Below are 25,106 nucleotides of genomic sequence, written 5' to 3' on the forward strand. Positions count from 1 at the left end.
TTTATTGTTAGAAGATGATAATTTCGTAATCATTCTTAGAAGTTTTTAGAAAGTAGATATATTGTCTTTAGCAAGTAGATACTAAAAACTATTATAGTTATAAATAAATAAATATATATATATATATATGTGTGTGTGTGTGTGTGTGTGTGTGTGTGTTAAATAACTATCCTAACTTTGTGGTTGATCAAAATTCTTAAGCGAATGAGATTAACTTTTTACAATATAATTATCAAAATTCTTAAATTAATGTCTCTTTTAATTTATGTAAATCTCTATATATTAAAAATCAAATAATTATATATTTATTTTATGATACAAATAAAATTTAGAATAGACTTTAATTACTACTTTCATTTTTGCAAGGTACGCGCTTGCCCTAACTAGTATTTAGGGAAAACGTGATCAATATTGTTGTGAACTAGTTTCTAGATCACCTAATGATTGCATATTCAGTTATTCACCAATCTCTATCAATATGGATTTGCAAATCTTGGCTGCATTTAATGTCGCTTGCGCTAACTAGTATTTAGGGAAAACGGTGATAATATTGTTGTGAACTAGTTTCTAGATCACCTAATGATTGGATATTCAGTATTCACAATCTCTATCAATATGGATTTGCAAATCTTGGCTGCATTTAATGTCGTAGGCCGTAAAGTTGCATTGAAGATTCATGCATCTTGAGGACTGAACTATGGCCTAGCTACGGCCTACCACATTAAATGCAGCCAAGAATTGCAAGCGAATCAGGCGTATGAATTTACATGTAAATATCGACACAAAAATAAATGAATTTTATTAATATGTGCCTTAAAAGTACACATTAATTTTTATTTTTAAAATTTTTTTAAAAAAAATTTAAAAAAAAATGACAATTTTTTTAATTTTTTAAAAAATATTTTTAAAATAAAAAAATTAATATATACTTAAACACAAACATTAATTATACCGTAAATAAATTATAAATAAAAGACACGTGATATGAAATTAGAGACTTAGAGTGAAAGTACGATTGGATATTCAGTTATTCACCATCTCTATCAATATGGATTTACAAATCTTAGCTGCATTTAATGTCGTAGGCCGTAAATTTGCATTGAAGATTCATGCATCTTGAGGACTTGACCTATGGCCTAGCTACGGCCTACCACATTAAATGCAGCCAAGAATTGCAAGCAAATCAGATGCAAAAATTTGCATGTAAATATCGACGCAAAAATAAATTATAAAGGAGAAGACACGTGACATGAAATTAGAAATTTAGAGTGTACTAATTATTGAAAGATATTTATCACTGTATATTTTTGATGTAATGGTCATTTCACAAATATAAATATTTATTGGGTATGGGGGGTAAGGGCCGATGGTCAAGTTTATAGGAGAGAGTTTTATACATATATATATATTTATAAATTAGGTTAGAGTAAAATTCTATTATATATATATATATAAAGACGCTTGAAATTAAATTATAGTACAATATATATATAGAAGGTGAAAAAATGTAAAATACACCCAAAAAATAATAATGATTTCATCCGTAGACTTGGGTTGACAACAGCAGAGCTAGTAACTGTATGGAGTGATCTGTCTTCTCTTTAATCTCTATCTCCAGAATAATTATTCCAATTAGCGTAATCTACTTTGTTGTATGGTACCTTCTCTTAAAAAAAAAAAAAAAAAATTGTTGTATGGTCCGAATTTACTTATTTTCATTGATCAAAATTGCGGTCATTGTTGACAAGAAAGTGGAAACTTCTTACCAGGGAAAAAAGAAAAGAAAATTAAAATCAGAAAAAAGAAAATTGACAATTGACAATTTTTGACACTTTTTGATGTGGTAGGTGGCTAGCAAAGGTAAAAAAATAATGTTACTAGTGAGGTTTAGATAAGAATCAATATAAGCTTTTCACATTAATAGGTGTAAAAATTAAAAAATATTGTAATTTTTTTTTTTTTTTTGGGTATATGTAACATTGCTTAATTAAAATTCAAGATCCGTAAATTAATAAAGGGCCTGAATTTATTTTACATAAGTGCAACTTTTTATTGATTATTTATTTGCTAAAAACTGGTTAAAATATAATAACATTAAAAAAAAGGAAAGAGTTGACGAATGTCACAAGTGTATTGGTTTAAAAATTATTTTAAAATTTTTTTTATAGGAAAATAAAAAATTAATTAACTTATAGATTTTTATATTTTCATGAAAAACGGTATTAAAACTTTTTAAAAATAGTCTATTAACAAATGTCATGAGAGCACTCGTTAATAAGGCCAAAAAAAGAAATTACACTTTAAATTTAAACAATTGTATATAGGCAAATAAATTTAAGTACAAAAAACAAAAAAGAAGTTGTTAGACAACAACAACCAAAAAAAGAAAAAAAAAAAAGCACGTTGAAGATTTCCCTATCTAGCAATTCCACTCGGTATTTATCTAAAATCAATTCCACTCGGTGTTGCTTTTGTTTAGACTTTAGAAGTATAAAATTTTTTTATAAAAAAATTTAAAAAAAAAAATGACAATTTTTTTAATTTTTTAAAAAATATTTTTAAAAATAAAAAAATTAATATATACCTTAAACACAAACATTAATTATACCGTAAATAAATTATAAATAAAAAGACACGTGATATGAAATTAGAGACTTAGAGTGAAAGTACGATTGGATATTCAGTTATTCACCAATCTCTATCAATATGGATTTACAAATCTTAGCTGCATTTAATGTCGTAGGCCGTAAATTTGCATTGAAGATTCATGCATCTTGAGGACTTGACCTATGGCCTAGCTACGGCCTACCACATTAAATGCAGCCAAGAATTGCAAGCAAATCAGATGCAAAAATTTGCATGTAAATATCGACGCAAAAATAAATTATAAAGGAGAAGACACGTGACATGAAATTAGAAATTTAGAGTGTACTAATTATTGAAAGATATTTATCACTGTATATTTTTGATGTAATGGTCATTTCACAAATATAAATATTTATTGGGTATGGGGGGTAAGGGCCGATGGTCAAGTTTATAGGAGAGAGTTTTATACATATATATATATTTATAAATTAGGTTAGAGTAAAATTCTATTATATATATATATATAAAGACGCTTGAAATTAAATTATAGTACAATATATATATAGAAGGTGAAAAAATGTAAAATACACCCAAAAAATAATAATGATTTCATCCGTAGACTTGGGTTGACAACAGCAGAGCTAGTAACTGTATGGAGTGAGGTTTAGATAAGAATCAATATAAGCTTTTCACATTAATAGGTGTAAAAATTAAAAAATATTGTAATTTTTTTTTTTTTTTTGGGTATATGTAACATTGCTTAATTAAAATTCAAGATCCGTAAATTAATAAAGGGCCTGAATTTATTTTACATAAGTGCAACTTTTTATTGATTATTTATTTGCTAAAAACTGGTTAAAATATAATAACATTAAAAAAAAGGAAAGAGTTGACGAATGTCACAAGTGTATTGGTTTAAAAATTATTTTAAAATTTTTTTTATAGGAAAATAAAAAATTAATTAACTTATAGATTTTTATATTTTCATGAAAAACGGTATTAAAACTTTTTAAAAATAGTCTATTAACAAATGTCATGAGAGCACTCGTTAATAAGGCCAAAAAAAGAAATTACACTTTAAATTTAAACAATTGTATATAGGCAAATAAATTTAAGTACAAAAAACAAAAAAGAAGTTGTTAGACAACAACAACCAAAAAAAGAAAAAAAAAAAAGCACGTTGAAGATTTCCCTATCTAGCAATTCCACTCGGTATTTATCTAAAATCAATTCCACTCGGTGTTGCTTTTGTTTAGACTTTAGAAGTTCTGACTGCTGAGTCTTCTGGCTTCTAAAACTCCTGAAAGGGTAAAACTAGGAACGACCCTTTCAAAATGAATATTCTGGATTCTAGAATTGCTGCCTTTTTAGGTCTTCTCATAGTCGTGGTAAAGCTATAAAGGCCTTCTTTTGTGATACTTTAATGGACCATGTGCCAAACTTCATGACGTGCAACACGTATTGTACACAGTTTCCCTAAAAGTCTTGCCGTTTCATTTATTGTTGCTTGTTGGACGGGGTCACTACATTCAAGAGTATCAAAAATGAATTTTATGATCTCTTTGTGATGTGTCTATTATCAGACTAAGATATCAGTCGATTAAAATTCAAATTTTTTATTTTATCGTCAAAGATTTACGGGTTGAGCTAACTATAACTTACCAAGAATGGTAATCTTTATTATTAGGAAGAAATACATTGTAATGGAGTAACTAAAACATATTCATACGTTTGGTTGTAAGTTGTAACATTAAATTAAAACTTAAGATTTATTTTAGGAAATATCTTACTTATACAATTATATTTCTTAAAAATAATATAATATATATATATATATATATATATATTTTAAATTTGTGAGAGAGATGAATTAATTTTTATGATTTATTTTTATAATTGTTATGTATATAGGAAAAATTGTTTATTTATAAAATATTAATTTTAGAAATTATTACACCTACTAAGGAATAATTATTACTTAGAGATGAATAATTATTTTTCATTTCAAAGAATAACTATTCATAAAGAATTATTATTCCTGGTAATTAAAATATCACTAAACTAAAGAATAGATAAGCCATAAAAATAACTATTATATTACAGTGTTTATTACAATAAACCAAACATGCCCTAAACCATTTCACCGTGTATTCGTTTCTTCGTTTTCCTGTATATTCCTTCTTTTCTTTCTTTTTTTCTCAAAGGCATTCCAATATGAAAGATTGAGAAAGGGGATTACCCCCTTGCACCAATCCCCATTTGAGTCTCTAGCTTAATTATTTTGAGTGCCTCATGTTAGATATAGGTATTGTACTTTATTATTATTAAAAATAAATAAATTAGGTAGTCCCGAAGTAGTGCTCTGGGCTCTCATAATGGGTGTGGCCCCACATGTGGGTCTCACCATGGGGCCCACACCTTATGAGAGCTCGAAGCATGCTCTGGGACTACTTAAGTCTTTTTTCCAAAATAATATTTACAATACCTTTATTGCAAAAAAGGTGGAAAACATCAATATGGAAAAAATAAAGAAAGAAAGAAAGTGGGTGAGGAATGAAATTGCATTTGTTTGTAGGTCAAATTCAATTCAATTATTTTGCCCTCCATTGGCTCACATGGAGGTGTACATGGGTCAGGTTAAGAGGATTTTTTTTTTTTTTTTTTTCCATATGATAAAGTACAATACTTTAGCATAAAAAATGTGGAAAACATGAACATGAAAAAAAGAAAAGAAAGAGAAATGTTATGTCTATAACATTTTTATAACAAATTCTACGTGGCAGCTTGTAATTAGTTGTTATGAGTGGACAAAAAAGTAATTTAAGTTGTAGATTCAAATTAGAACGAATAACAATTTACCACCTATAATTTATTTTGTATTGTTGTAAAAATATTGTTTACGTAGCACAAAAAAAAAAAAAAAAAAACAGGGTGAGGAATGAAATTGCATTTGTTTATGGGTCAAATTCAATTCAAATCTTCAGTCCTCACTCAAGTTTTAGTGGATCTGAAAACAGATCGGGCTATTTTCTGACACCTCCTTTAGCCTGAGGCCTGGAATGGAATTCGGACCAGTTGATGTGCTCTTGTTAAGAGGGTCTGATATTTAGCAAGAAAGCCCAAAAAAGGTTTGGCAAAGTGGGCTCCCAACTTTTTGATGGTCTGGCTTTGAATTTGTTTCAGAGACCTTTTAATTTTATCCAAGACCTCAACGAATTGAAAGCCCATACCTCAGCTCATGCCCACCTTGGATTCTGATCCAAATTGAGTTCAATTTAGAAGAGAGAGAGAGAGATGTTCATACTTCATAGATCATAGATCATAGTTCATACACATACACATGACCATTTCTGAGAATGAAATATCATGAAAAGACAAAGAGGATTTCATGCTTTATGCTTTAGTAAAAGCAAATGCGTACTTGAAGAAAAGAAATGAAATCTCTATAGGGATTCCATTTTTTGATGGAATCTGCAAACCACTTGTTTGAACAGCATAGAGCTGTACACGTAAGCTAATGGTAGAGCATATTACCCATGTCGCATCATATGGAGCAATAAGAACTTCAGATGAAAATGGTGGTCGAATCGAATATACCATGAACTGGAAAAAATGCCATCCAAATTCAGAAGAAACGTGAGGTCAATGTCATCTTTATGTGAAGCTCACCTAGACCACATATGACATATCCAACCACTAAACAATTAAAAGAAAATCAAGCACGAGTGCCTAACACAAAGGCTGAGTATCTCAATCAAGCTTTATGTATATATTCTTCAATGTCTTTACAGGCAATAAAGTACCATAATGTTCTTATGTTCAGCTACAATTTAGAATCGAAATCATGATTTTGAAAATTGGCTTTCCACTAAGAATGGGAGAAAGAGCAGAATTTTATCTTGCCTAGATAATTTTAAAAAAAACAATAATTAATAAAGCTGAAATGTAGACTTCATAAACAAATGGAGCACATAGACGTAGGTTTCTCTATCTTTGAAATTTAAGGCCCTAGTGTAGTCGAATATGACGAATCGACTTTGTTTGGTAGTGGATGATGAACCGTACATCTCTCTCTCTTTTTTTATGGATGAAAGACACCCATGGTATTATAAAAAATTTACAAAATTACAAAAACTTTATTGAGGTTCATTAGAACCAACAACACTGATGTGAACGAGACTTTCTGAACACTTTGTTATTGGAATATGTCTTGAGTTGAGAGAGAAGAAAATTTGAGTGGCCATCATTTAGTTTAGAGGGCTTTAATTGGTAGTAGAATTGGACCTATTCACATATCCAACTTGCCCTTCTCTGTTCGAATGACAGATGATGGAGATGACTAAAGGCTTGTTCCCTCTTGGCATCTTGCGCTCTTTTTAGGTTTTTTTTGTTTGTTTTTGAAGAGACTCCTATTTTCCTACTTGAATATATATGATTCGGCACACTTATCCTATTGGCTATTTCTTCAACTTTCTATTTACAAATTGTCAATCTAGCCCAACACCACCCACCTAACCAATAGTTTAACATAGAAAATCCTAAATTACTCTTAACAATATATAAATAAGCTTTTTAGAGAGCAACAATGACCTCAAAAAATGCTTGTGAGGTCTTATTACTTGCATTTTAGTCAAGTATAAGACATACTTGTTTTCCAAGTTAAAAGGAAAAATTATGTACAATGGACATTATAGATTTTCCTTCAACGGTGAGCTGGTTAGAAGCCAATTTGCAATGAGTTCAAAATGTAAAAAATTTACTAATAAAATAACCGTTGGGGCTAATGATGGAATCACATGAAATTTGGTGAAATGAATCTTTATAAAGATCCCTTGGCTATGACCAATGTCGCTTTTCGAGTAAATTCTTTCAAGTAGACTTACCGCATGAGTTAATTTTTGTTTCGTGATGGAAGGTACAAGATTAATATTAAAATTCTATGCTTGCAAAGATGACTATGAAATGCATGCAAACCAATAAATTAGTATCTAAACCGATGTAATTGTTTAGTTGAACCACTTATGCAATCAAAGAAAACTGAGCGAGTTTTCTACTACTCACGTAACTTGAATGGGTTGTTTTCGCCACAAAAATTTTGTTATTTTGAGTAAAATTGTCTTTATATGATAGTTCATAGTTCCATTTTCTGCTTTTCTTCTATTTAAAACTAGACAGTTTGGCATTTTGCTATAGTCAATAATAAGTTAGGCCCCCTCTTTTTTTTATATAATTTCTTTTCTGCCTATGAAGTTCAACAGCAACTCTAGTCCCTATTAATTGCAATAATGTTGCTCACTAGCCCCTAGACGGGGTCACTCTTACCTGCTTACTGAGTGACTTTGCCAAAAACAAATCCCAATATAAGTTATATTTCAAACAAAAATATCATAAATGTCATTTTATTTTTTTTATTATGTTTCGGTGATTGTTTCTTTTTTCTTTCTTCTTTAAAGACTTTTTAATATCTTTGTAATGAATATCACAATCAATTTTCACTCTCTTTCTTTTGGGTGGAGGAGTACATCTATTTATTAATCCTGATGGATCTCTCTCACTCAAATCTCTGTCAAGGCATTGACCAAAGAGCAAGGCTTTCTTCCTTGACATCGAATATATGAATTTTTATTTTTGGTAATTGAATTCAAGCACATTCGATCGCGTGTTTGTCAAGCACTCTGCTCATCTATTGTACCTCTCTCTTTGTCTGCAAAAACTCTGCAACTCTGTTTCTTTAGTACTAAAACAATGGTTTTTTTTTTTGGATGTGCTAAAACAACGTTTCAAAGTCACGTGTTTAATAACATTAGATTTCAGCCCATTCAAGGCCTTCCTCTCAAATTGCTTGAGATTGGATAGATTTGTGTGTGATTGCTAATTTTCGATAACTTTTTTTTTTTATAATATTAATAAAAAATTATTTTTTTGGTAATTTTAGTGTTAAATGTGTTAAAAGAAAACTAAATAATAGTTTATTTAAATAAAAAACTAAAAGCTAGATTATATGTTAAGAAGTTGAAATAAAAGGTAAAAAAATAAATTTTTTTTATAACAATTTCCAAACACATATAAAGTGAGTTGATTTTTAAACCAGTTCAAAAGGAGTCTAAATCTTCTGTCCAACTTTTCCTGCTCTACTTTATACTCCACAAATAAATACTTGTCATGTGATACTATTAATTAATAACTGTATAATTAATAAGTCAATAATGATAATATTTAATTAATTAGGTAAACACGTGGTAAGTATTTATTGGTAGAGTATAAAGTAGAGTAGGAAAAGTAGGACAGAAGATTTGGACTTATTTAAAAGCATGGGCCTGATTGAACTAATGATTGGCGGTTTAACCCATTTTTTAATTTTTTTTATATAACTGAACCGGATTGATTTTCAGTTCATTATAAAATAAAATTTGACTCTAAATTAGTTTGATTTTTTTTTTCTTCAACTCGACGTTTTATCAAACAAGTTACATGATTCATTACCTTAAAAACTTGGATAAAAAATTTATTATCAAACTTTGTCCTAAAATACAATTATCAGACTAAACCAAATATAAAAAGAGCGACATGGATGGAATTTTTTGGTTATAAAAGAAGAAGATTTGATTGGGGAGAGGTTCAGTTATCTAGGAACAAGTGATAGTTAAAGCCAAGCCAAGCCAGAGTCCAGTCCGCACTCCACGCTCTGAGTCCAAGAGTCTTTGGTCTTACAGTCCACCCACAGCTTCTCACAACTCACTACTCTCTCGCTGTTCAGTCACACTCACTGTCACACACTCTCTCTCTCTCTCTCTCTATATAAGAATTTTCCCCCTTCAATTCTCATTTCATATTCTTTCAAAGTTTTCTAGCTAGAAAGTCATTTCTCTTTCACTCTCAGTTTCAACTTTTCAAGAAAGCGAGCAGAGCAGAGGCAGAGCAACGATGTTTCGCATATACGTGGAGATTTGTCTGGCTGTGGTTCTCTTCTCGTGGACCTTCACTCGTCTCCCCTTCGCCGTCAGACTCTCCGGTGAGTATTTCCGGCAATTCTCAGCTTTCGTCTCGAGTCCTCTCTTCGTTTTCATACTCTGCAATGTCATCATCGTCACCCTCATCGTCAAATCCGGCTGTTTCGCTGCCCAAAAACCTGTTGCTGACAATGCCGAGACTGAAATCTTCGAGGAACTCATCAAACACGGCGGCGACAGCGCGGAGCCGCTGTCGGAGACCGACCCTTCGGTCCTGACTGAGCCATCGGGATTGGTTGTCTACCAAGACAAACAGATCGTCTTCGAAGAGAAGAAGAGCACTATCAGCGGCGAAGCTGAAATGGGTTCGGATTCGAAAGTCTGTAGGAGGACTCAGTCGGAGAAGTTCGAGCGTGAGAGTTCGAAGAAACCTTGCCAAAAGCTCCGTCGTTCGGAGACGGAGAAGTGCATGAAAGTTGCTCAGTCCGATGAGAATTTGCCGGAGAAAGAGTATCCAAAGCTAAGCGACGAGGAGTTCCAGCGCACCATAGAGGCCTTCATTGCCAAGCAGTCCAAGTTTCATCGCCAAGAGTCTTTCGCTATTGTTGTTTCCAACCATAGCTGATGAGTAAATGAACAGTGAAGTTGCTGTTTTACACGTTTGTCAATATGCTATGTTAGTAACTTCTAGCTGAGAAAAAAAAAAAAATCAAATGAAATTAACTTCTTTTAATATGTTAAATTTCTTGGTTAATTTTAGTGTGATGGTTTTACAATTTAACTTGTTAAAATATGAGTGTATGTGACTATGTGAGTGTTAAAGGAATTTGTGCTAAATGATATGGAAGATATGGAATTTTGGAACTAAAATCTGTTTGTCTAGTTTTTTGATATTTTGAGTTGGAAAGTTATTTTCAATAATTCCATATTGATGGAAGTAAAGGAATGGTATTGTATTCGAATTTCCATCAAACCATGGTGATGTGTGTGATTGTGAATATGCTTTCCTACCCAATAGTTGTTGCTTTTATGGATTTCGAAGAAAATATTGTCAGCATTCATTACCCTTTTATTTTTCCCTTTAAACTTCTAAACAAATCTTCAATTATAAGGTGTGAAATTCCCAACCATAGAAGAATCCTTGATATGAACAAAAAGAAAATAATTATTTGTATTTGAATGAAACAAAATTTAATAAAGGATGAATGTTAAAATTTGCTTGTTGATGTGGGAAGATGTATCACTTGGATATGAGCTCAAAAGGGTTGTGCTTTAATCCAATTTGGCATTGGTTTTGTTTTTATTGTATGTACAAGAAGTAATTATTGTACATCCATGTTATAGTGTTATAGACTTAAATGCAACATTAGAGTGTCACGTGACAAGATCTTATACATTCTCATGTGAGGTTTTTACTTTATATATATATATATATATTGATATATATTGATTTCAAGTAAAAATGGGGCCTCCTCAATATTTTTGGCTCATTCTTCTTTGCTATCAACAAATCAACAATGACCAATTATGGTCTTTGACTGACATGCCTTGTTCACTTGTTCTCAAAGAACTGAAAGCCTCTTGTAAATATTAATGATTTGTCATTAACATGCAACAAACTTGAAAGGACCCATTACTGGAAAAGTTTCCACATTCTTCTTCTTGGAATGATTAACAATCTAAGAGGTCACACCAAGCTTTGTCAATGCTATACAGTCTTAAATGGTTACCATTGAGCATTGTCCCACTCAAAGAGCTTTATTCTTTTTCCTCTAAGCAACATAGTTTCTTAGTGGATATTTGTACCAATCATCATAAAATTATATGATAATTATTTCCCAAGTGTACTTAACTTTCACTATCCCGGTAATCTCTCATAGAAAAGTAGCTTTTTTGCTTCCATAATTCCATTGAGAGATTAGATTTTTAATGGAGTGATCTTCATTTTTCTGCGCCAAACTAGCTTTTTTCATTTCTTTTCCCACTTTAATTTTTTTAAAATACCCCTTTTCCCCTTCTCTCTTTTAAGGCAATGATGATAAATCCACAATGGTGCTTGCATTATTTACCTCATCGGATTCTAAAACAGCTTTTACCAAATTTATAAATACACCTTTTGCTCATTGCTTTGCTTAATGTCTCCCATGAGATATGTCATACACTTTGCCTTAATTTCTTTTATGTCATTTTTATTTTTTAAGTTGTATTTATTTTTATTACTTTATTTCTACCAAACAAGACTACCATTTTATTTTATTTCTCAGCTTGCTTGACCCGGTAGAGAGAAAATTTGTTTAGGCATGTTGTATTGGGGTTTTTAGTGGTGGGTGCCAACAGCCGATGCCTTTTTTGAAGGAATGTATATTCTAAATCTAGTGAATTCCATATAACTTATTTATAATGTAGCAGCTTGCTCTTATCCATTAGTTGGAGAAGTTTTTTTTTTTCTTTCAAAGGAGACCCTCAATTATTTTTGTAAAGGGGAAGAAGACCTTCCTTTGTCCGCTGGAAAAAATGGAAGGTCAGTTTCTTTGCCGTGTGGAAAATTGAAAATGTAAAAAAGACAACATTATATTGGTTGTTGTGTAAGGCACTAAGGCCCCAAGAGGCTAGAGTAAAATTCATCTGGGGCTAACCATAGACTCTTTTAGCTCTTATAGTAATTCTTTGTAATCACACTTAGGATGTATTTAGATACCCCTTATTTTGCTGAAACTGAAAAATTATTACTGAAAGTACTATAAATAAAGATAGAAGTTAATTAAAATAATATAGTGGAGCTTATGAATAGCGCCAAAAAGTGTAGTGAGACCCATGAATAGTAGCAAAAATAAGATGAATAGTGAAATAATTTTAATTTTTTATTCTTACCCAAACGCACGCTTAATTATATAGAACCGTTAAGAAATTTCACAATGAATGTAGGCCGTTAGGTCAAATCATATGATCTTAGTTTTTATCTTCACTTATCCCTAGCGTTCTATCTCATTCATTGTTTTTGCTTTTTCTATTTTCTCTTTTAAGTTCATGAGAGATATTGTAATCATACACCTATTAAACAAAGAAATGTTATCTTGTATTTATGAGCGAAACTACATATAACACTGGGCAGTGGGGAGTCATCTCCTCCTCCCCCCCCCCCGCCCCAAAAAAAAAAACAAAGACTTCGCAAAAATTCAGCTTTCACTCTTAGGTTAAACTAAACTTTTCAAAATATATATGGAATTATGGATACCCCAAACACTTCATATTTCTTATATAACCTTCTTATATTAGTAAATTCTATCTTTGGCCCCCTAATCTTGAAGTCCTAGTTCCACCCCTGCCTGCCTGCATAATTGCAGGATAAGCACAATAGCAGATCATTGCTTCATTAGAAAGCAAGTGAAGGCTAGAATTCTATTTAAAAGTTACACTGATGAGAATAAGGAGATATATTGCAATTCTGTAAATTTGCTTTAACTCTTGTAATTCCTAGCTTAGTGAGTTAGGTTTTATTTTTGTCAAACCCAATAAACGAATGAAAACAAGTTTTTTTAAACAAGCACAAGTTTTTTTGTGGATTTGATTCATAAATTCAAAACTAACTAAAGGAGGCTGTAATTAAAGCCAATTATGGAAGAAGCTGGCATATTTCTTTTCGTAGTTATATAAGAGTTGGAATCATATGATAAGATAAGTTATTGTATGGTTGGTCCCTTCACAAACCTATACTTACAAGCTGCAGCTTACAGATGGGGACATAGATGGAGACAGACAATGGGGACTCACTTATTTGGATTCCTACAAAAGCTGCGAACTGAAGTTAGAAGGAGAAACCTGTTGACAAGGACTTCGAATATTGGAGATTTGAGTACAGGTACTTTTTGTATTTCCCATCTATCAACTCCTATTTAGCTTTTAAATATGTCTGTATTTAAGGTCCCACATGGCAAATTGCACTAAGCTATGTATATATTCTCCAAATCAACTCCGTCATTAAGCTATAGATTTAATGCATTTTTAAATAAAATTTACATGTAACAGGATCAAGAAAAATTTATGTTTGAACTTTAGAAACTTTACAATGTTTCTGTTTGTCACGAAAATTCAATCCTTTAAATGGGGCATCTACTGAGACATCACCATCACCATGACCAATTATTCCAATGGCACTATGTCCGACCTTGAAAATAGAAAGATGTCCTCTCTGGGGACTTTGATAACAATTGCTTCTTTGCTTAACAATAATATGACCATACTGAATCAAATTCCATCTTATTAAACCTTCCCTTGATGTGATCAAGTTTTGGTTTCATTGAGATGAGATGACAACTATCATAGAAACTAGAAAGAAAGAAGTCAAAGTTATCATATAAGCTTTCCTTGTCTTGTACCACAACATTATATATGTATGTATTTCAAGACACATGTCATAGGATTAGATAGAGAACTATAAGCGAAACAATTATTACAAAAATTGTTACCAAAAAAAAAATTATTGCAAAAGTCAATCATGATACAGTTCACGCGACAAGGAAGATTGATTTGTGTTGCACTCTTAAAATGTTTGATCAAAATTTCTGTCAAGTGGCTATATTCATCATATTTTGTTTCTCTATTATGGGGTTTTCACACGAATAATCCTTTTTTTTTTTTTTTTCAAAGTCCAAATTCCACATAGAAAGGGAAAGATTTTTAGTTGATAGATATATACCAAGTGCAATTTACATAAATTTTTGTGATTTTGGTTAATATAGACTCAAAACCTTCAAATTGTAATAGTTTAAAACTATATTATAAACATTTATGTGCTTGAACTTTTGAGTTTATTTTAAAACACTATAACATGCTCTAAAGTTTATCATATGATTATTCCCCCCCCCCCCCAAAAAAAATTCCTTACACTTTCATTGAAAAGGGGAGTGGGGTAGGGGCAAATTTGTAGGGCAAAATGCTGGATATGTATGGATGGGATTGTGTGTAAAAACTAAAAAGTGACAAGAAAGATATCCTATATAGTCAATAGAGGAGGGGCCAGCTGGCCTGGAATTGTTTAGATAGTTGGCTTCTTACATTGACAGTCTTCCCCAGTTGTCTCTTCTGGTTTTAGGGCCAGGCTCAGACAACTTGTTGGGGATCCTTGTCCATGTATTTGGTCCTCTGAATGTTGATTATTGCAGTAGAATTATTATGTTCCTTTTTCAGTACACCTTACAATAATTGCTCTAATTTTATACAACATACAATCTAGCTAAAACTGTGTATATGGGATGAGACCAGTTAGGCAATTTATTTTGTTGTCAACCATATGTGGTAGTTGATTTTTCTCCAAGACGTAAATTCCATTCTTGCATTACTTCTATGAACTTGATCATTAATTTTTTTTTTTTTTTTGAAGGATACTTGATCAGCAATTAAGCTCTAATAAATATCAGAATTCTTACCAAGTAAGGGCTCACACAAGAATGGTTGTCCAAATCATACATTTGTTATAAGAAGATCATTAGCAGTTGCATTTGTCAAATCCTAGTTTGATATTGACATTCACAATCTAGTGTTAATGATGTGGTATTTACTATAAATAAAAATAATAATTCCATATGCATTTTTCTTGGGGTAACCCTTTCTTTATCAACACTACATACAAGGGCAGAAATAAAAAGTAGTATTTGTTCACACCAATAATGTACCGTTGTTGAAAAATACTAAAATTATTGTCAATTTTTACTATAAAATATTTATAAATTAACATTGTATTAGTTGTAATTAGCATTACATAAATAACATAATAATATATATAAAAACTAATGACTTTTGTATTGTGATTAAAAATTAACACATTAGTTTGTAAATTTTACATAATAAAATTTGAAGCATCTTTGACATCACTAGCTAGTAAAAGTCTCGTACCATTAGTGTTTTATTGTTCAATTGTTTCTTCTTGTATTTCTAATAAAAATGTTTAGGGTTCAAATTTCAAAGTTGAATTGTTCGTTAAGGCTACATATAAGTATAGATCATGAGTAAGCAAGCTACGCAAATTTATCCTTAGCCTTGAGCGACTGGCCTATGTATCTTGGGCTCTGGAAAGTGGAAACAAACTGGGCTCTCATTCCTCAAACAGCTGGTGTATTGTTCTGTTCAGTCAACCAAAGTGGGCCCTCGCATCTGACCGAAAATAAGAAATGGGTTCTACTTACACTAGGCTTCCCTTAAATGTAAGGCCCAAAGTTCACAAACGCAGCTATAATTTTTTTTTAATAATAAACACAACAAAATTTTAATTTATTATATATGTTTCATGATAATTGTCCTTTATTATGAGGTCAAGGCATTAATTTAACCCTAGATCTCTTATTATTACGCTTCAGAAGAAAATAGATTAGCTACCTACAATTAGATACTGTTTCAACCACACTCTCATTGTATCATACTGTAATTATTATTTCTCTAATCAACTTCAAAGTTTACGGCCCACACTAACAAATTAAAATGGTCTATGGGTGTCCCGCTATATGCGCAAATGATTAGAACTTGCATGCATTCATTAGGCACTCAATGAATCAAATGTGGATCAAAATGAATACTTCCAACAAAATACATAGCAAATATAGCTAAAACTGAAAACAAACTTTAGGGCCCCTTTTCAACACTTTTTATTGGGTTGTCAAACACCACAATTTTCTTCTTAAAAAAGTGCTTTCAACACAAAAAACACTTTGTACGGATTGGACCCATAGTCATATCAAATTTTACAATGCACTGTACCCAATGACAAGTTCACTCCACTATGGTGGTGGTGCTTTATAATGCAACGATGAGTGAATGACATTTTTAGGCTAGCTAATGTTGCTTGATGGGTCATGCTTTGTTTGGCCAGCTTGGAAAAGAGAGCACCAAATTGACATTTATTATTATTATTATCAATTTTTTATCCTTTAGAAGAAACTAGAATCATCGGGGGTGGTTGGTCTATTAGTGGGCTCATTTTTAAGTGTTTGGAAAGTGCTGGTCACTGGTTTGAATCCTGCATAAGAAGTGCTCGGGAATAAAATTCTGTATTTTTTACTCATGCGCACTAGCGTCCTTAATGGGGTTAGATGCATAGCTATGCCTCATCCAGATCCCTTACTCTCACAGGCTTAGGTACAATAGATAAAGTGCTACCATAGTCACATTTAGTTGGAATATGCCAACCTAGGTGGCTCTCTTACCCATTTTTTTCCCTAAGAAAAAAGAAGATAAAACTGAAAATCAGAGCATTTAGGAAAAAGCTTTATAGTTAATTGTTTATGCTTTATAAATTCAGAACTTCAAAATATTATTCATTGTTATATACCAAACGTTTAAAATACTAAACAACATTTACTTAAAGTTCTATATCACAAAAGCTTTATTACTTAAAAGTCTAAAACTCTAACTCCCAAATGATTCTGTCATTCAAATCAAAGTGATGAATGCAAAACACATGCAGTAATATTAACACAAGTTCATCCCATCCCATTGATATATTATTACGCCTTCCTCCTTTGATTCATAGTTTCATACTTTTCTTAGAACAATAACAAAAGTGAGGGGCTTAATTTCTTCTTTAGCCATTTCTTCATCCACCATTCTTCCATAGATTTCAAACAAATTGTCTAAAATCCTCGGTCCAAAATGGTCGGAAATCATAGATTCTTGGATGGCCCTAACTGTCCTTGCAACAGCAGCACCATAGCTCTCTTCATCTTTTTCATCCCTCTCTATTTCAAACATTTCCAGCCGGTCCAACTCAAAAGAACCTTCCTTTCTTACTTCATCTTCTATTTCATTTTTTGATGGTGCATAGAAATGCACATCATAGGTATCAAGCTTCTCTACCTCAAGTTCTCCCTGTAAGAGACACCAAAAAATTAAACAAAAAACTAAAATTATGACGATGTATACGTACCATACATGTATGAATAAAAAAATTATTTGTTTCATTTTTAGTGTTTCACTTTATTCTTCATCGATTATAATATGCCATATGCACGTCTAATTTATTTTTTTTGTCATTTCAAACTTTAGTTATTTTAAATTAAAAATGAAAGAGGCATGTGTACATGAAATGATAATTAGTGGAGTAAAAAGCGAAAGAAAGTGAGAAAATCAATTTTTACTTTGATTATTAGTATATATATACAAGAAATTTGCTCTATATGATAGTACATAATATGCCATTAATTACCTTCGAGATCAAATTGGCAAAGGACCGTGAGAGAAGTTCCCAAAAGAAAGAGTTGCCTCTGTCAACATGGTCAGGACCTCCCCTACCAAGCAAGATAAGCACCATTCGTCCTCCAACAATTAGCTCCTCAGACCGTGACCCAAGAAACAACATGAAGTCCTCCTGGAATTGCTTGTAGTATGCCTGGGAAACCTGTGGAGGGCTGCATTCAGAAATGTAAACGTGGCCTTTGTTTATTGACCTGCCTTGCTCATCGTAAAGTGCCGGAGGAACCTGCGTAATATAATGGTTGATTACAAGCATGCACTCAAAAAGAGAAACAAAAAAAAAAAAATAATAATAATAATAAAGGTCATACCCTTGAGAGCCAGTGCAAACTGTAGGATGAATAGACAAAGTGCAAGCAATTGTTGGGAAAAAGTCTTCCATAAAAAGAGCCAGCATAACCTCCAATGAAAATAGAGGGACACACACCACTTTTTTCTTTTCTAAGCTCCCTGTAGAATTCTGGCAATGTCTTGAAGATTGAGTTGAAGTCATTTGTTGGAAGATCATTAAGGTACACGCGGAACTCTGGTGGTTGATGCAGCATTAATGTACTGCTAGTCCTTTCAACAGCTCTAACAATATCTTTGATGATGGTTAAGGTATTGGGTCCAGAAGAGCAACCCAAATCAGCTATTCCTATGCTCTTTGGAGTAGTTGAGACAAAAAGTTCTTGTATGGTTTCTGTGGTTATGTGCTTCACCATATCAGACGCTTTCTTCTGTCCAAAAAAAAAAAATTAAAATTAAAAACAAAGAAAAGCAAAATAAGGAAATAGTGAAACTAATTAGCAAAAGAAAGAGCATTCCAACCCCAGGAGAGACAAAAGGGGTACACCTGAAATGAGGAATTTTTGGCATAACTTGTGACACCATCACCTCCAGTCATATGGAAGACTTTCTCCACATCCATGTTGGTTTGAGTTTGCCCTTGAACATAGTGCTGTTTTTGTTCTCTTTTTAAAGGCAATTCATGTAATGCTTTACCTTTCGGTTTACTTTTTTTCTTTCTTTCTGATTTGTCAGGTCAAAATATGCAGTTACCACTAGTCTCTAAAGTTAGTTAAAAGAGATCGTATTTAGCTTCTAAAGTTAGTTAAATAATCCATTTTAGTTCCTAACAAATTTTATAGTGGTCACTTCTTGCTCTAGTTGAGTGATAAAGTGTCACTTTTTAGTTTGCCCATATCAACTAGAGGATTAAAAGCAATAATAACTTTAAACTTTAGAGTTTAGACACTAAATTGCTCCTAGGTTAAATTTAGGGACTAGTAAAACGTATTTAGCATGTCAAGAGTTTTGTAACTTAATTATTATTTTTTGGTGTTTCTAACAAAAACATCCAAGTTCAAATCTCTCTTTTTCCAACAATTGAATTATCAAAAAAGAAAGTATCTAGCATATTAATTATTATGATAACCAAGAGCACATCTAATATGTGTAAAATATATATATATATATATATATATATTTTGGTGTGCGCAACATAGTTTATGTTAATGAAGCTCAACCATACACAATTAATGATTGATCATGGTTTTAGTAGTATCATATATAGTAAGACTCATTTGCATTCACAATGAATCCATTTGTATTGTTAGGATCATAACACCCGCCATGAACATGAGAGAGTCAAATACCTCATGAGTACAGTGCCGTGACTGGGTAATAAAATAATTAATTAAAGTCCTGAAATTGGACTGTTTGTCTTCCTGCACCTCTTGGTTGAACCAGTTCTAATATTTGGCTCGTTGTTTATGCTTGCTCATTGAAAATAGCAATAATTAGTGCCTGATTGAAAAATAGCATTAGTGCTTGAGTGGACTTAATCCTGTTATGCATTAATGCTTATTCCCATATTAAGACTAATCCTTATGAGCACGCATGCAACCACCCTCGTTCAAAGTGTTTGAACTGTTCCTTAGCTGCTTTTTGCTTCATTTACAAATTACAAGCCCTGTAGTGTTAAGAGCATATCACACCTTGCTTAAGTTATGTGTTTGTTTCGGCAAAAAAAAAAAAAAAAGTTTATAGTGTTTTGTTGGTTTTTTTAGATGTCTAACTTTAGTAAGTTCAGGCTTATTTATTTAATTTTATTTCAAACTCAGTCCTTAAATTTTAACTAGAAGATTGAGAAGACAAATTGATAAGGGGTGAAAAACGGCTACTTAAATTTCTAACAAATTTTCCTCTCCATTTTTTTCTCCAATATGAGATAGTAAAGTTTTGGTGTCCATAGAAAACACCCACGTCCACATTCACCATTTTCTATGCACCCAAATTTGCATCCAAGCAATTGGTCAAGGACCAATAATAATAATATAAGATATCCCAAATTATGATGTCAATAAATATCCCAAATTATGACAATTAGGACTATAAGTTTATAAATAGTAAAAGTAATTATTACCATATGTATATATATAGTAACAGGAACTGTGTGAATATCTGGGGGTCCACCTATAAATTTTGTACAAGAGTAAGCTAAAATGGAGGACAAAAACCTTACACCTTTAGATGTTATAGGGGACACCTCTCTAGTCTTGTATATCTAGTACTTCCCCTGCTTAAGGGAAGCAACTTTGAGGCAATCAAATCAAATTAGCTTTGTTTGAAAAATTAGATTCTTCTTGTCTATCACCTTGAACCAAAGCAGCATGAGTGCCTGACAAGTGTCGAAGAAGGGATATGCAGCTGACTGACCAGGTCACATAATGTGGGGGGGCCATGTAGTTGTGGTAGATGCCATTAAAAATTGATTTGAAATGATGAAATTGCCATTTTTCACTACCATATAAATGCATGAACTTTAATGAGGCCTTAATTCGGTAAGAATAAGTACAGGGGCAGGGTCGTAAACTCAATTATGAAAAAGAATATAGAAATTATTCTGCATCTGAAATCACTGTTTCCTAATTTGGTTCTTGTAGGACTGTAATTCAAGATGCATGGGTGTCGGCTATAAGCCTATAAGTTGGACCAAGGGGTCCCATGGTCAGTACATGACATACTCACCTTCTCAGCCAAAATATCACTATAGCCTGTAGGTAGGAATGGGAGAAATTGAATCTGCCTGGATGTTTACACAAAGATCACCGTAGGTAGGGGATTTAAATAGGAGGAATCACACCAATGAATCCAACAGAGCGGGCATTAGATTGGAATGTTGGGTGTATAGTGAAGAACCTGTAAAAAAAAGTTGAAAAAATGGAGAATCTATTTTCTAGATCAGGGACCAACCTACGGGGTTGGTCTCATATCCTTCAAAGGTTAAATCAGAACTCTAACAAAGGAACAAACTAGCAAAGTGATTGTAAATGTCATGAATGTACTATTAGGGTATTGATAGACAATTGTTAGTGGGATTGATAAACATTTCCTAATAAAGTGCGGATGTTTTGACAACTCACCATTGCCCTCAACTCGGTTGAGGGAAGATGGACAAAAAATACTAGGACCACAAAAAAACTCATAAGTTTTACCACAACTGATTACTTAGCAAAAATTGTGAACTTGTTTATGGTCCTATTATTTTTCGAGATAAATTTAAGGTGTGTGAGGCTATAAGATAGGGTGCTAGAGTCTAAATCTTCTGTCCTATTTTTCCTACTTCACCTTATACTCTACCAATAAATACTTGTCACGTGTTCACTTAATTAATTAAATACTATCATTAGTGACTTATTAAATGTGAATTGATCAGTAATTACATAACAATAAATACTGATTTAATAGGCCAAGATATCTTTGAGACTTCCTTGTGAAGCTCCTTGTTTTGAAGTGGGAGTGGCTGACTTAAAATTGAATAAAATCTTACACCCAAATAAGTCCTCGGGGATTATAGCTATTTTGGTTAGCTCGGAGAACTAATTGTCGTGATTGGTTGCTACCAATCTCAAAGCTTTGGTTTTCAATTAAAGGATTTTTTACCCCTCTCCAACTAATTTAATTATTTTCCTTGTTTAGTTTTTAGATTATCGTCCATAATAATTCTCTTATACTTATGTCTCGTTCTTGAAAAAAAATAATCAAATATTTCCCAATCATGGACCTTTCGGATCCATCTTTTTAGTAAGGTACAAAATGTATCATCAAATATTTAATATGATTTCACAAGCATGGGATCGGGCTAAGATGGAATGGATTTGCCTTTCCCCAATGAGGTTAAACCGGCTTCCTTTCCTTCTAGTTTGACCTAAGTCGACCAAAAATTGAGTCTTATTAAGGCCAACTCGACTGCCTAACCAGCAGGGAATTCGCATAGCAACGGTGGAGTAGCAATAATAAATATGGAAGTTGCAATCAATAAGGTAGGGATAATCACAATTCCTAATGGGCTAAAAAATCCCAAGTAATTCAGTCTTATGGTTCTTCGTTATCATTGCAACCAGTGAGGTAGGGGCCAGGGCAAAGTGGAGATATGTAAGTCGTAAGCAGTAGTGGCTGGATACGTGTTAGACTTTTCAAGATCTAAGAATGGCAAAAGCGTAGTGATAAGGATGTATCATTCTGAGTTGGTCAGTGTCCATTACAAATAGTAAGGGCACATACACCGCACAAAGAGGAGCTGGAGCAGCACAAAGAAGTTCTTTTGGCTGACAATAACTCCAATTACTTCCCTGTTGTTTGCTTTTCTTTCTTTCCTTTTTCTTCTCCCTTTGTAATGCGTTCGGCAATTATGTTGTTCGCTGTCCTTGTGGCCTAATGCTTGAAACAAGTTCCTTTCATGAGATTAAATTTTGGGAAGTTGTGAGGTCATTATGCTATTCTTAATTTGAAGAAGAAATGTTTAGAATTATAGGGAAAAAAAAACTGTAAATTGAAGGAAAGATTGAGTAGTAGCAATGCATATATATACTGTCTGAACTTCGATTTTTGATTCAAAATTTGGGATTTCCAAACAACATTAAGTTCATCATAGATTTTTCTGGGGATTCATTTCCAGGGTTATAGAAATATTTTACCTTCAAATAGTCTATTTAGACGTCTCCAGAGGAGTATCCATCAATTCCATTACGCTAAAAAAGCTTGTTTAGTTTATTCTAGCATATGATAGGCCTTGAATCAGAACTAGAGTGGGCTATTAGGACCAGAAGTTGATTTTACTTCAATTTGACAGTTTGTTTAGTAGTTGGTTTTTTCTGTTAAATTAGAATGTGTTGTAATTTGATGTTGGTAATTGTAGTCATGCCAAAAGTCCTTCGTAGTTTATACTGTTTTTATAGACAGCTATGAGACACGGACAAGAGAGTCAGAGAAAATCAAATGAACTCTCACGTTGGGAGCCTATTCATAAGTGCCCCAGATAAAGGCAACCCAAAAACGAAAGTCTAGGATAACTTGGGCTTGGGCTGGTGTAAATGAAAGGAGTTTATTAGCCTTATCTTATGGTAAAGTCATTTTTGATAGTTTTTTTTATTGTTATTGGCATTGCAACCTTATCTTATAGTAAAGTCATTTTTGATAGTTTGTACTAAAACAGCAATTATATACCACCATTGTTATCTAAATGTTCAATTTGACCAAAACTTATTTTTTTTTCGTAATTTTTACCAAACGTTAAACCGTGGTTTTAAAAATTGCGTAAACTCAATCGACTTTTTTAGGCACTTTTCAAATAGCTAACCCAACGAATGCTTAGTCGATCTCCCTCGAGCGAGAGTCAAAACGTAGGACAAGCAACATACAAGCAAGGATGAGCCAAGTTAAGTGGATGCTCGTTCGAGCGAGATCATAAAGCTTGCTCAAGCAAAACAATTACAGAATGCCTAGATTTTGCAGAAGAAGAAAAAACGAGGAGGGACTGACAAATTTTGTCTCTAACTGTTATTAACAGCTAGGTCACATTTTAAATATTGTACAACCAAAGTGACTCTATAGAGGTTTTTTTCCAAAGACCACGCTTCATTGTCTATAAATATGGCCTCTATTTTCATTTTTCATTTTTTTTTATACCGATTTTTACACTATTAGAGAAGTTCAAAGAATTTTCCAAGATTGCTACCAGAAGAATTCTAGTTTAGTTGTATCTTGGAGACAAATTTTACTTGTATCTTAGTACTTTAAACTTGAGACAGAGGACAATGAGAAAAATATTTTTTTAGTGCATCTTAAGAAGTACCACTCTTATACTGTTACTTAAAAAGAAAGAAAGATTTTGAGCGTATGAGTTGTGAGACAGTGGAATTTTAATATTTAGAACTTTTAAATTTACTTTTAAAAAAAATAATGTGTGATTATTAATGGTGGAAGAAAAAGTAATAGATTTATATGAAAAGTGATAGTTTACCAATCACTTGCATACATTGGAGTTGTGCCAATAACTGTGGCACAAAAGTTGTGTTTATAGACTCTCTTTAACATAATCAATAGTCTTTATTACTTACAACATTTCTATAAGCTAGTTGTTGCTGCCACCATCATCACCTCACCTCTATTTAGTTTACAAAGTTTACCTCGTCATCTCCATGACATAATGTTCATATATATTTTGGAGAAGAGGAAAAATTTTTGAGGGAATGAGAGATTTTCTGTTTGTAATTAATTGCCAGTAACAGCTAGGATACGGAGTTTAGAGCTTGTACAATCAAAAGACTCTACAAAGATGCCTTTTTAAACCCCACTCTTTATTGTCTATAAATATAATCTCCATATTAGCTTTTTAAAGATCTTTTTATGCGATTAGAGAAATTCATAGAATTCTTCAAGGTTACTGCTTGAGGAATTCTGGCTTAGTTGTACCCTTTGAGAAAAATTTTGCTTTTAACCCTTTAGCAAACTTTTGAGTAGGGCCAAATATTGTATTAAAGATAGTGAATTCATTCGTATATCCAATCCATTATTTAAAGTTTTTTGTATTCTTTTACTGTTCATCCTGTAATTTCCTATAGTTATTTTTTTAAATAAAAAATTTCCTACTTGCACATGTCTTAGAACTTCAAGCTTAAGATAAAGAGGACAATGAGAAAAAGTTTTTGCTTAGGATAATTTAATAATCGCCCTTATATTGTTAATTGTTGTTTTTTTTTTTAATAATGTTTTTTTTAGAGATAATTATAACATGTTGCTAATCCCGCAGTTTAAACATTTTCCTCCCTAGACCCCCAAGCACTTTGTGCATGTAGAGGTGTCAATTCAGCTACAAAACCTTTGGCTATAATGTTTTTGAGTATGTAGCGGATTGGGATTTTAAGATTTAGAACTTTTATATTTGTTTTTATAAAATTAGAAGCATGTGTGGGGGAGTTAGTATACAATATATTGCTCTAAATTTCTTTATCCGACTATATAAATAGAAAAAAAAATGTTTCATAAGTTATCAGCTATGGCCTA

General features: G+C 32.2%; 2 protein-coding genes across 2 annotated transcripts; one reads left to right on the forward strand and one right to left on the reverse strand.

Moving 5' to 3' along the window:
• Positions 1-9,142: 9,142 nt before the first annotated feature.
• LOC112037992 (uncharacterized) lies at positions 9,143-10,271 on the forward strand. Its single transcript, XM_024070797.2, has one exon. The coding sequence runs from the start codon at positions 9,511-9,513 to the stop codon at positions 10,159-10,161; it is 651 nt and encodes a 216-aa protein (XP_023926565.2). The 5' UTR covers positions 9,143-9,510; the 3' UTR covers positions 10,162-10,271.
• A 6,775-nt stretch (positions 10,272-17,046) lies between these two features.
• Positions 17,047-18,701, reverse strand: LOC112037990 (probable methyltransferase TCM_000336). Its single transcript, XM_024070796.2, has 4 exons — positions 18,613-18,701; positions 18,089-18,496; positions 17,731-18,003; positions 17,047-17,393 (listed from the first exon to the last, which is right to left on the reverse strand). Exons 1-4 carry the CDS (start codon positions 18,685-18,687, stop codon positions 17,061-17,063), a joined length of 1,089 nt encoding a protein of 362 aa, XP_023926564.1. The 5' UTR covers positions 18,688-18,701; the 3' UTR covers positions 17,047-17,060.
• Positions 18,702-25,106: the final 6,405 nt, after the last annotated feature.

This window comes from Quercus suber, unplaced genomic scaffold (genome assembly GCF_002906115.3).
Source record: "Quercus suber isolate HL8 unplaced genomic scaffold, Cork oak 2.0 scaffold_87, whole genome shotgun sequence".
NCBI lineage: Eukaryota > Viridiplantae > Streptophyta > Magnoliopsida > Fagales > Fagaceae > Quercus > Quercus suber.

Bases quoted from the DNA above. Each gene is read 5' to 3' on its own strand.
- LOC112037992 (XM_024070797.2), top strand. From the start codon at position 9,511: ATGTTTCGCATATACGTGGAGATTTGTCTGGCTGTGGTTCTCTTCTCG.
- LOC112037990 (XM_024070796.2), bottom strand. From the start codon at position 18,687: ATGGATGTGGAGAAAGTCTTCCATATGACTGGAGGTGATGGTGTCACA. The intron at 18,497-18,612 runs GTGTACCCCTTT...TTTTTTGGACAG, and splicing joins CCAAAAATTCCTCATTTCAG to AAGAAAGCGTCTGATATGGT. The intron at 17,394-17,730 runs GTAATTAATGGC...TGTCTCTTACAG, and splicing joins TTGCCAATTTGATCTCGAAG to GGAGAACTTGAGGTAGAGAA.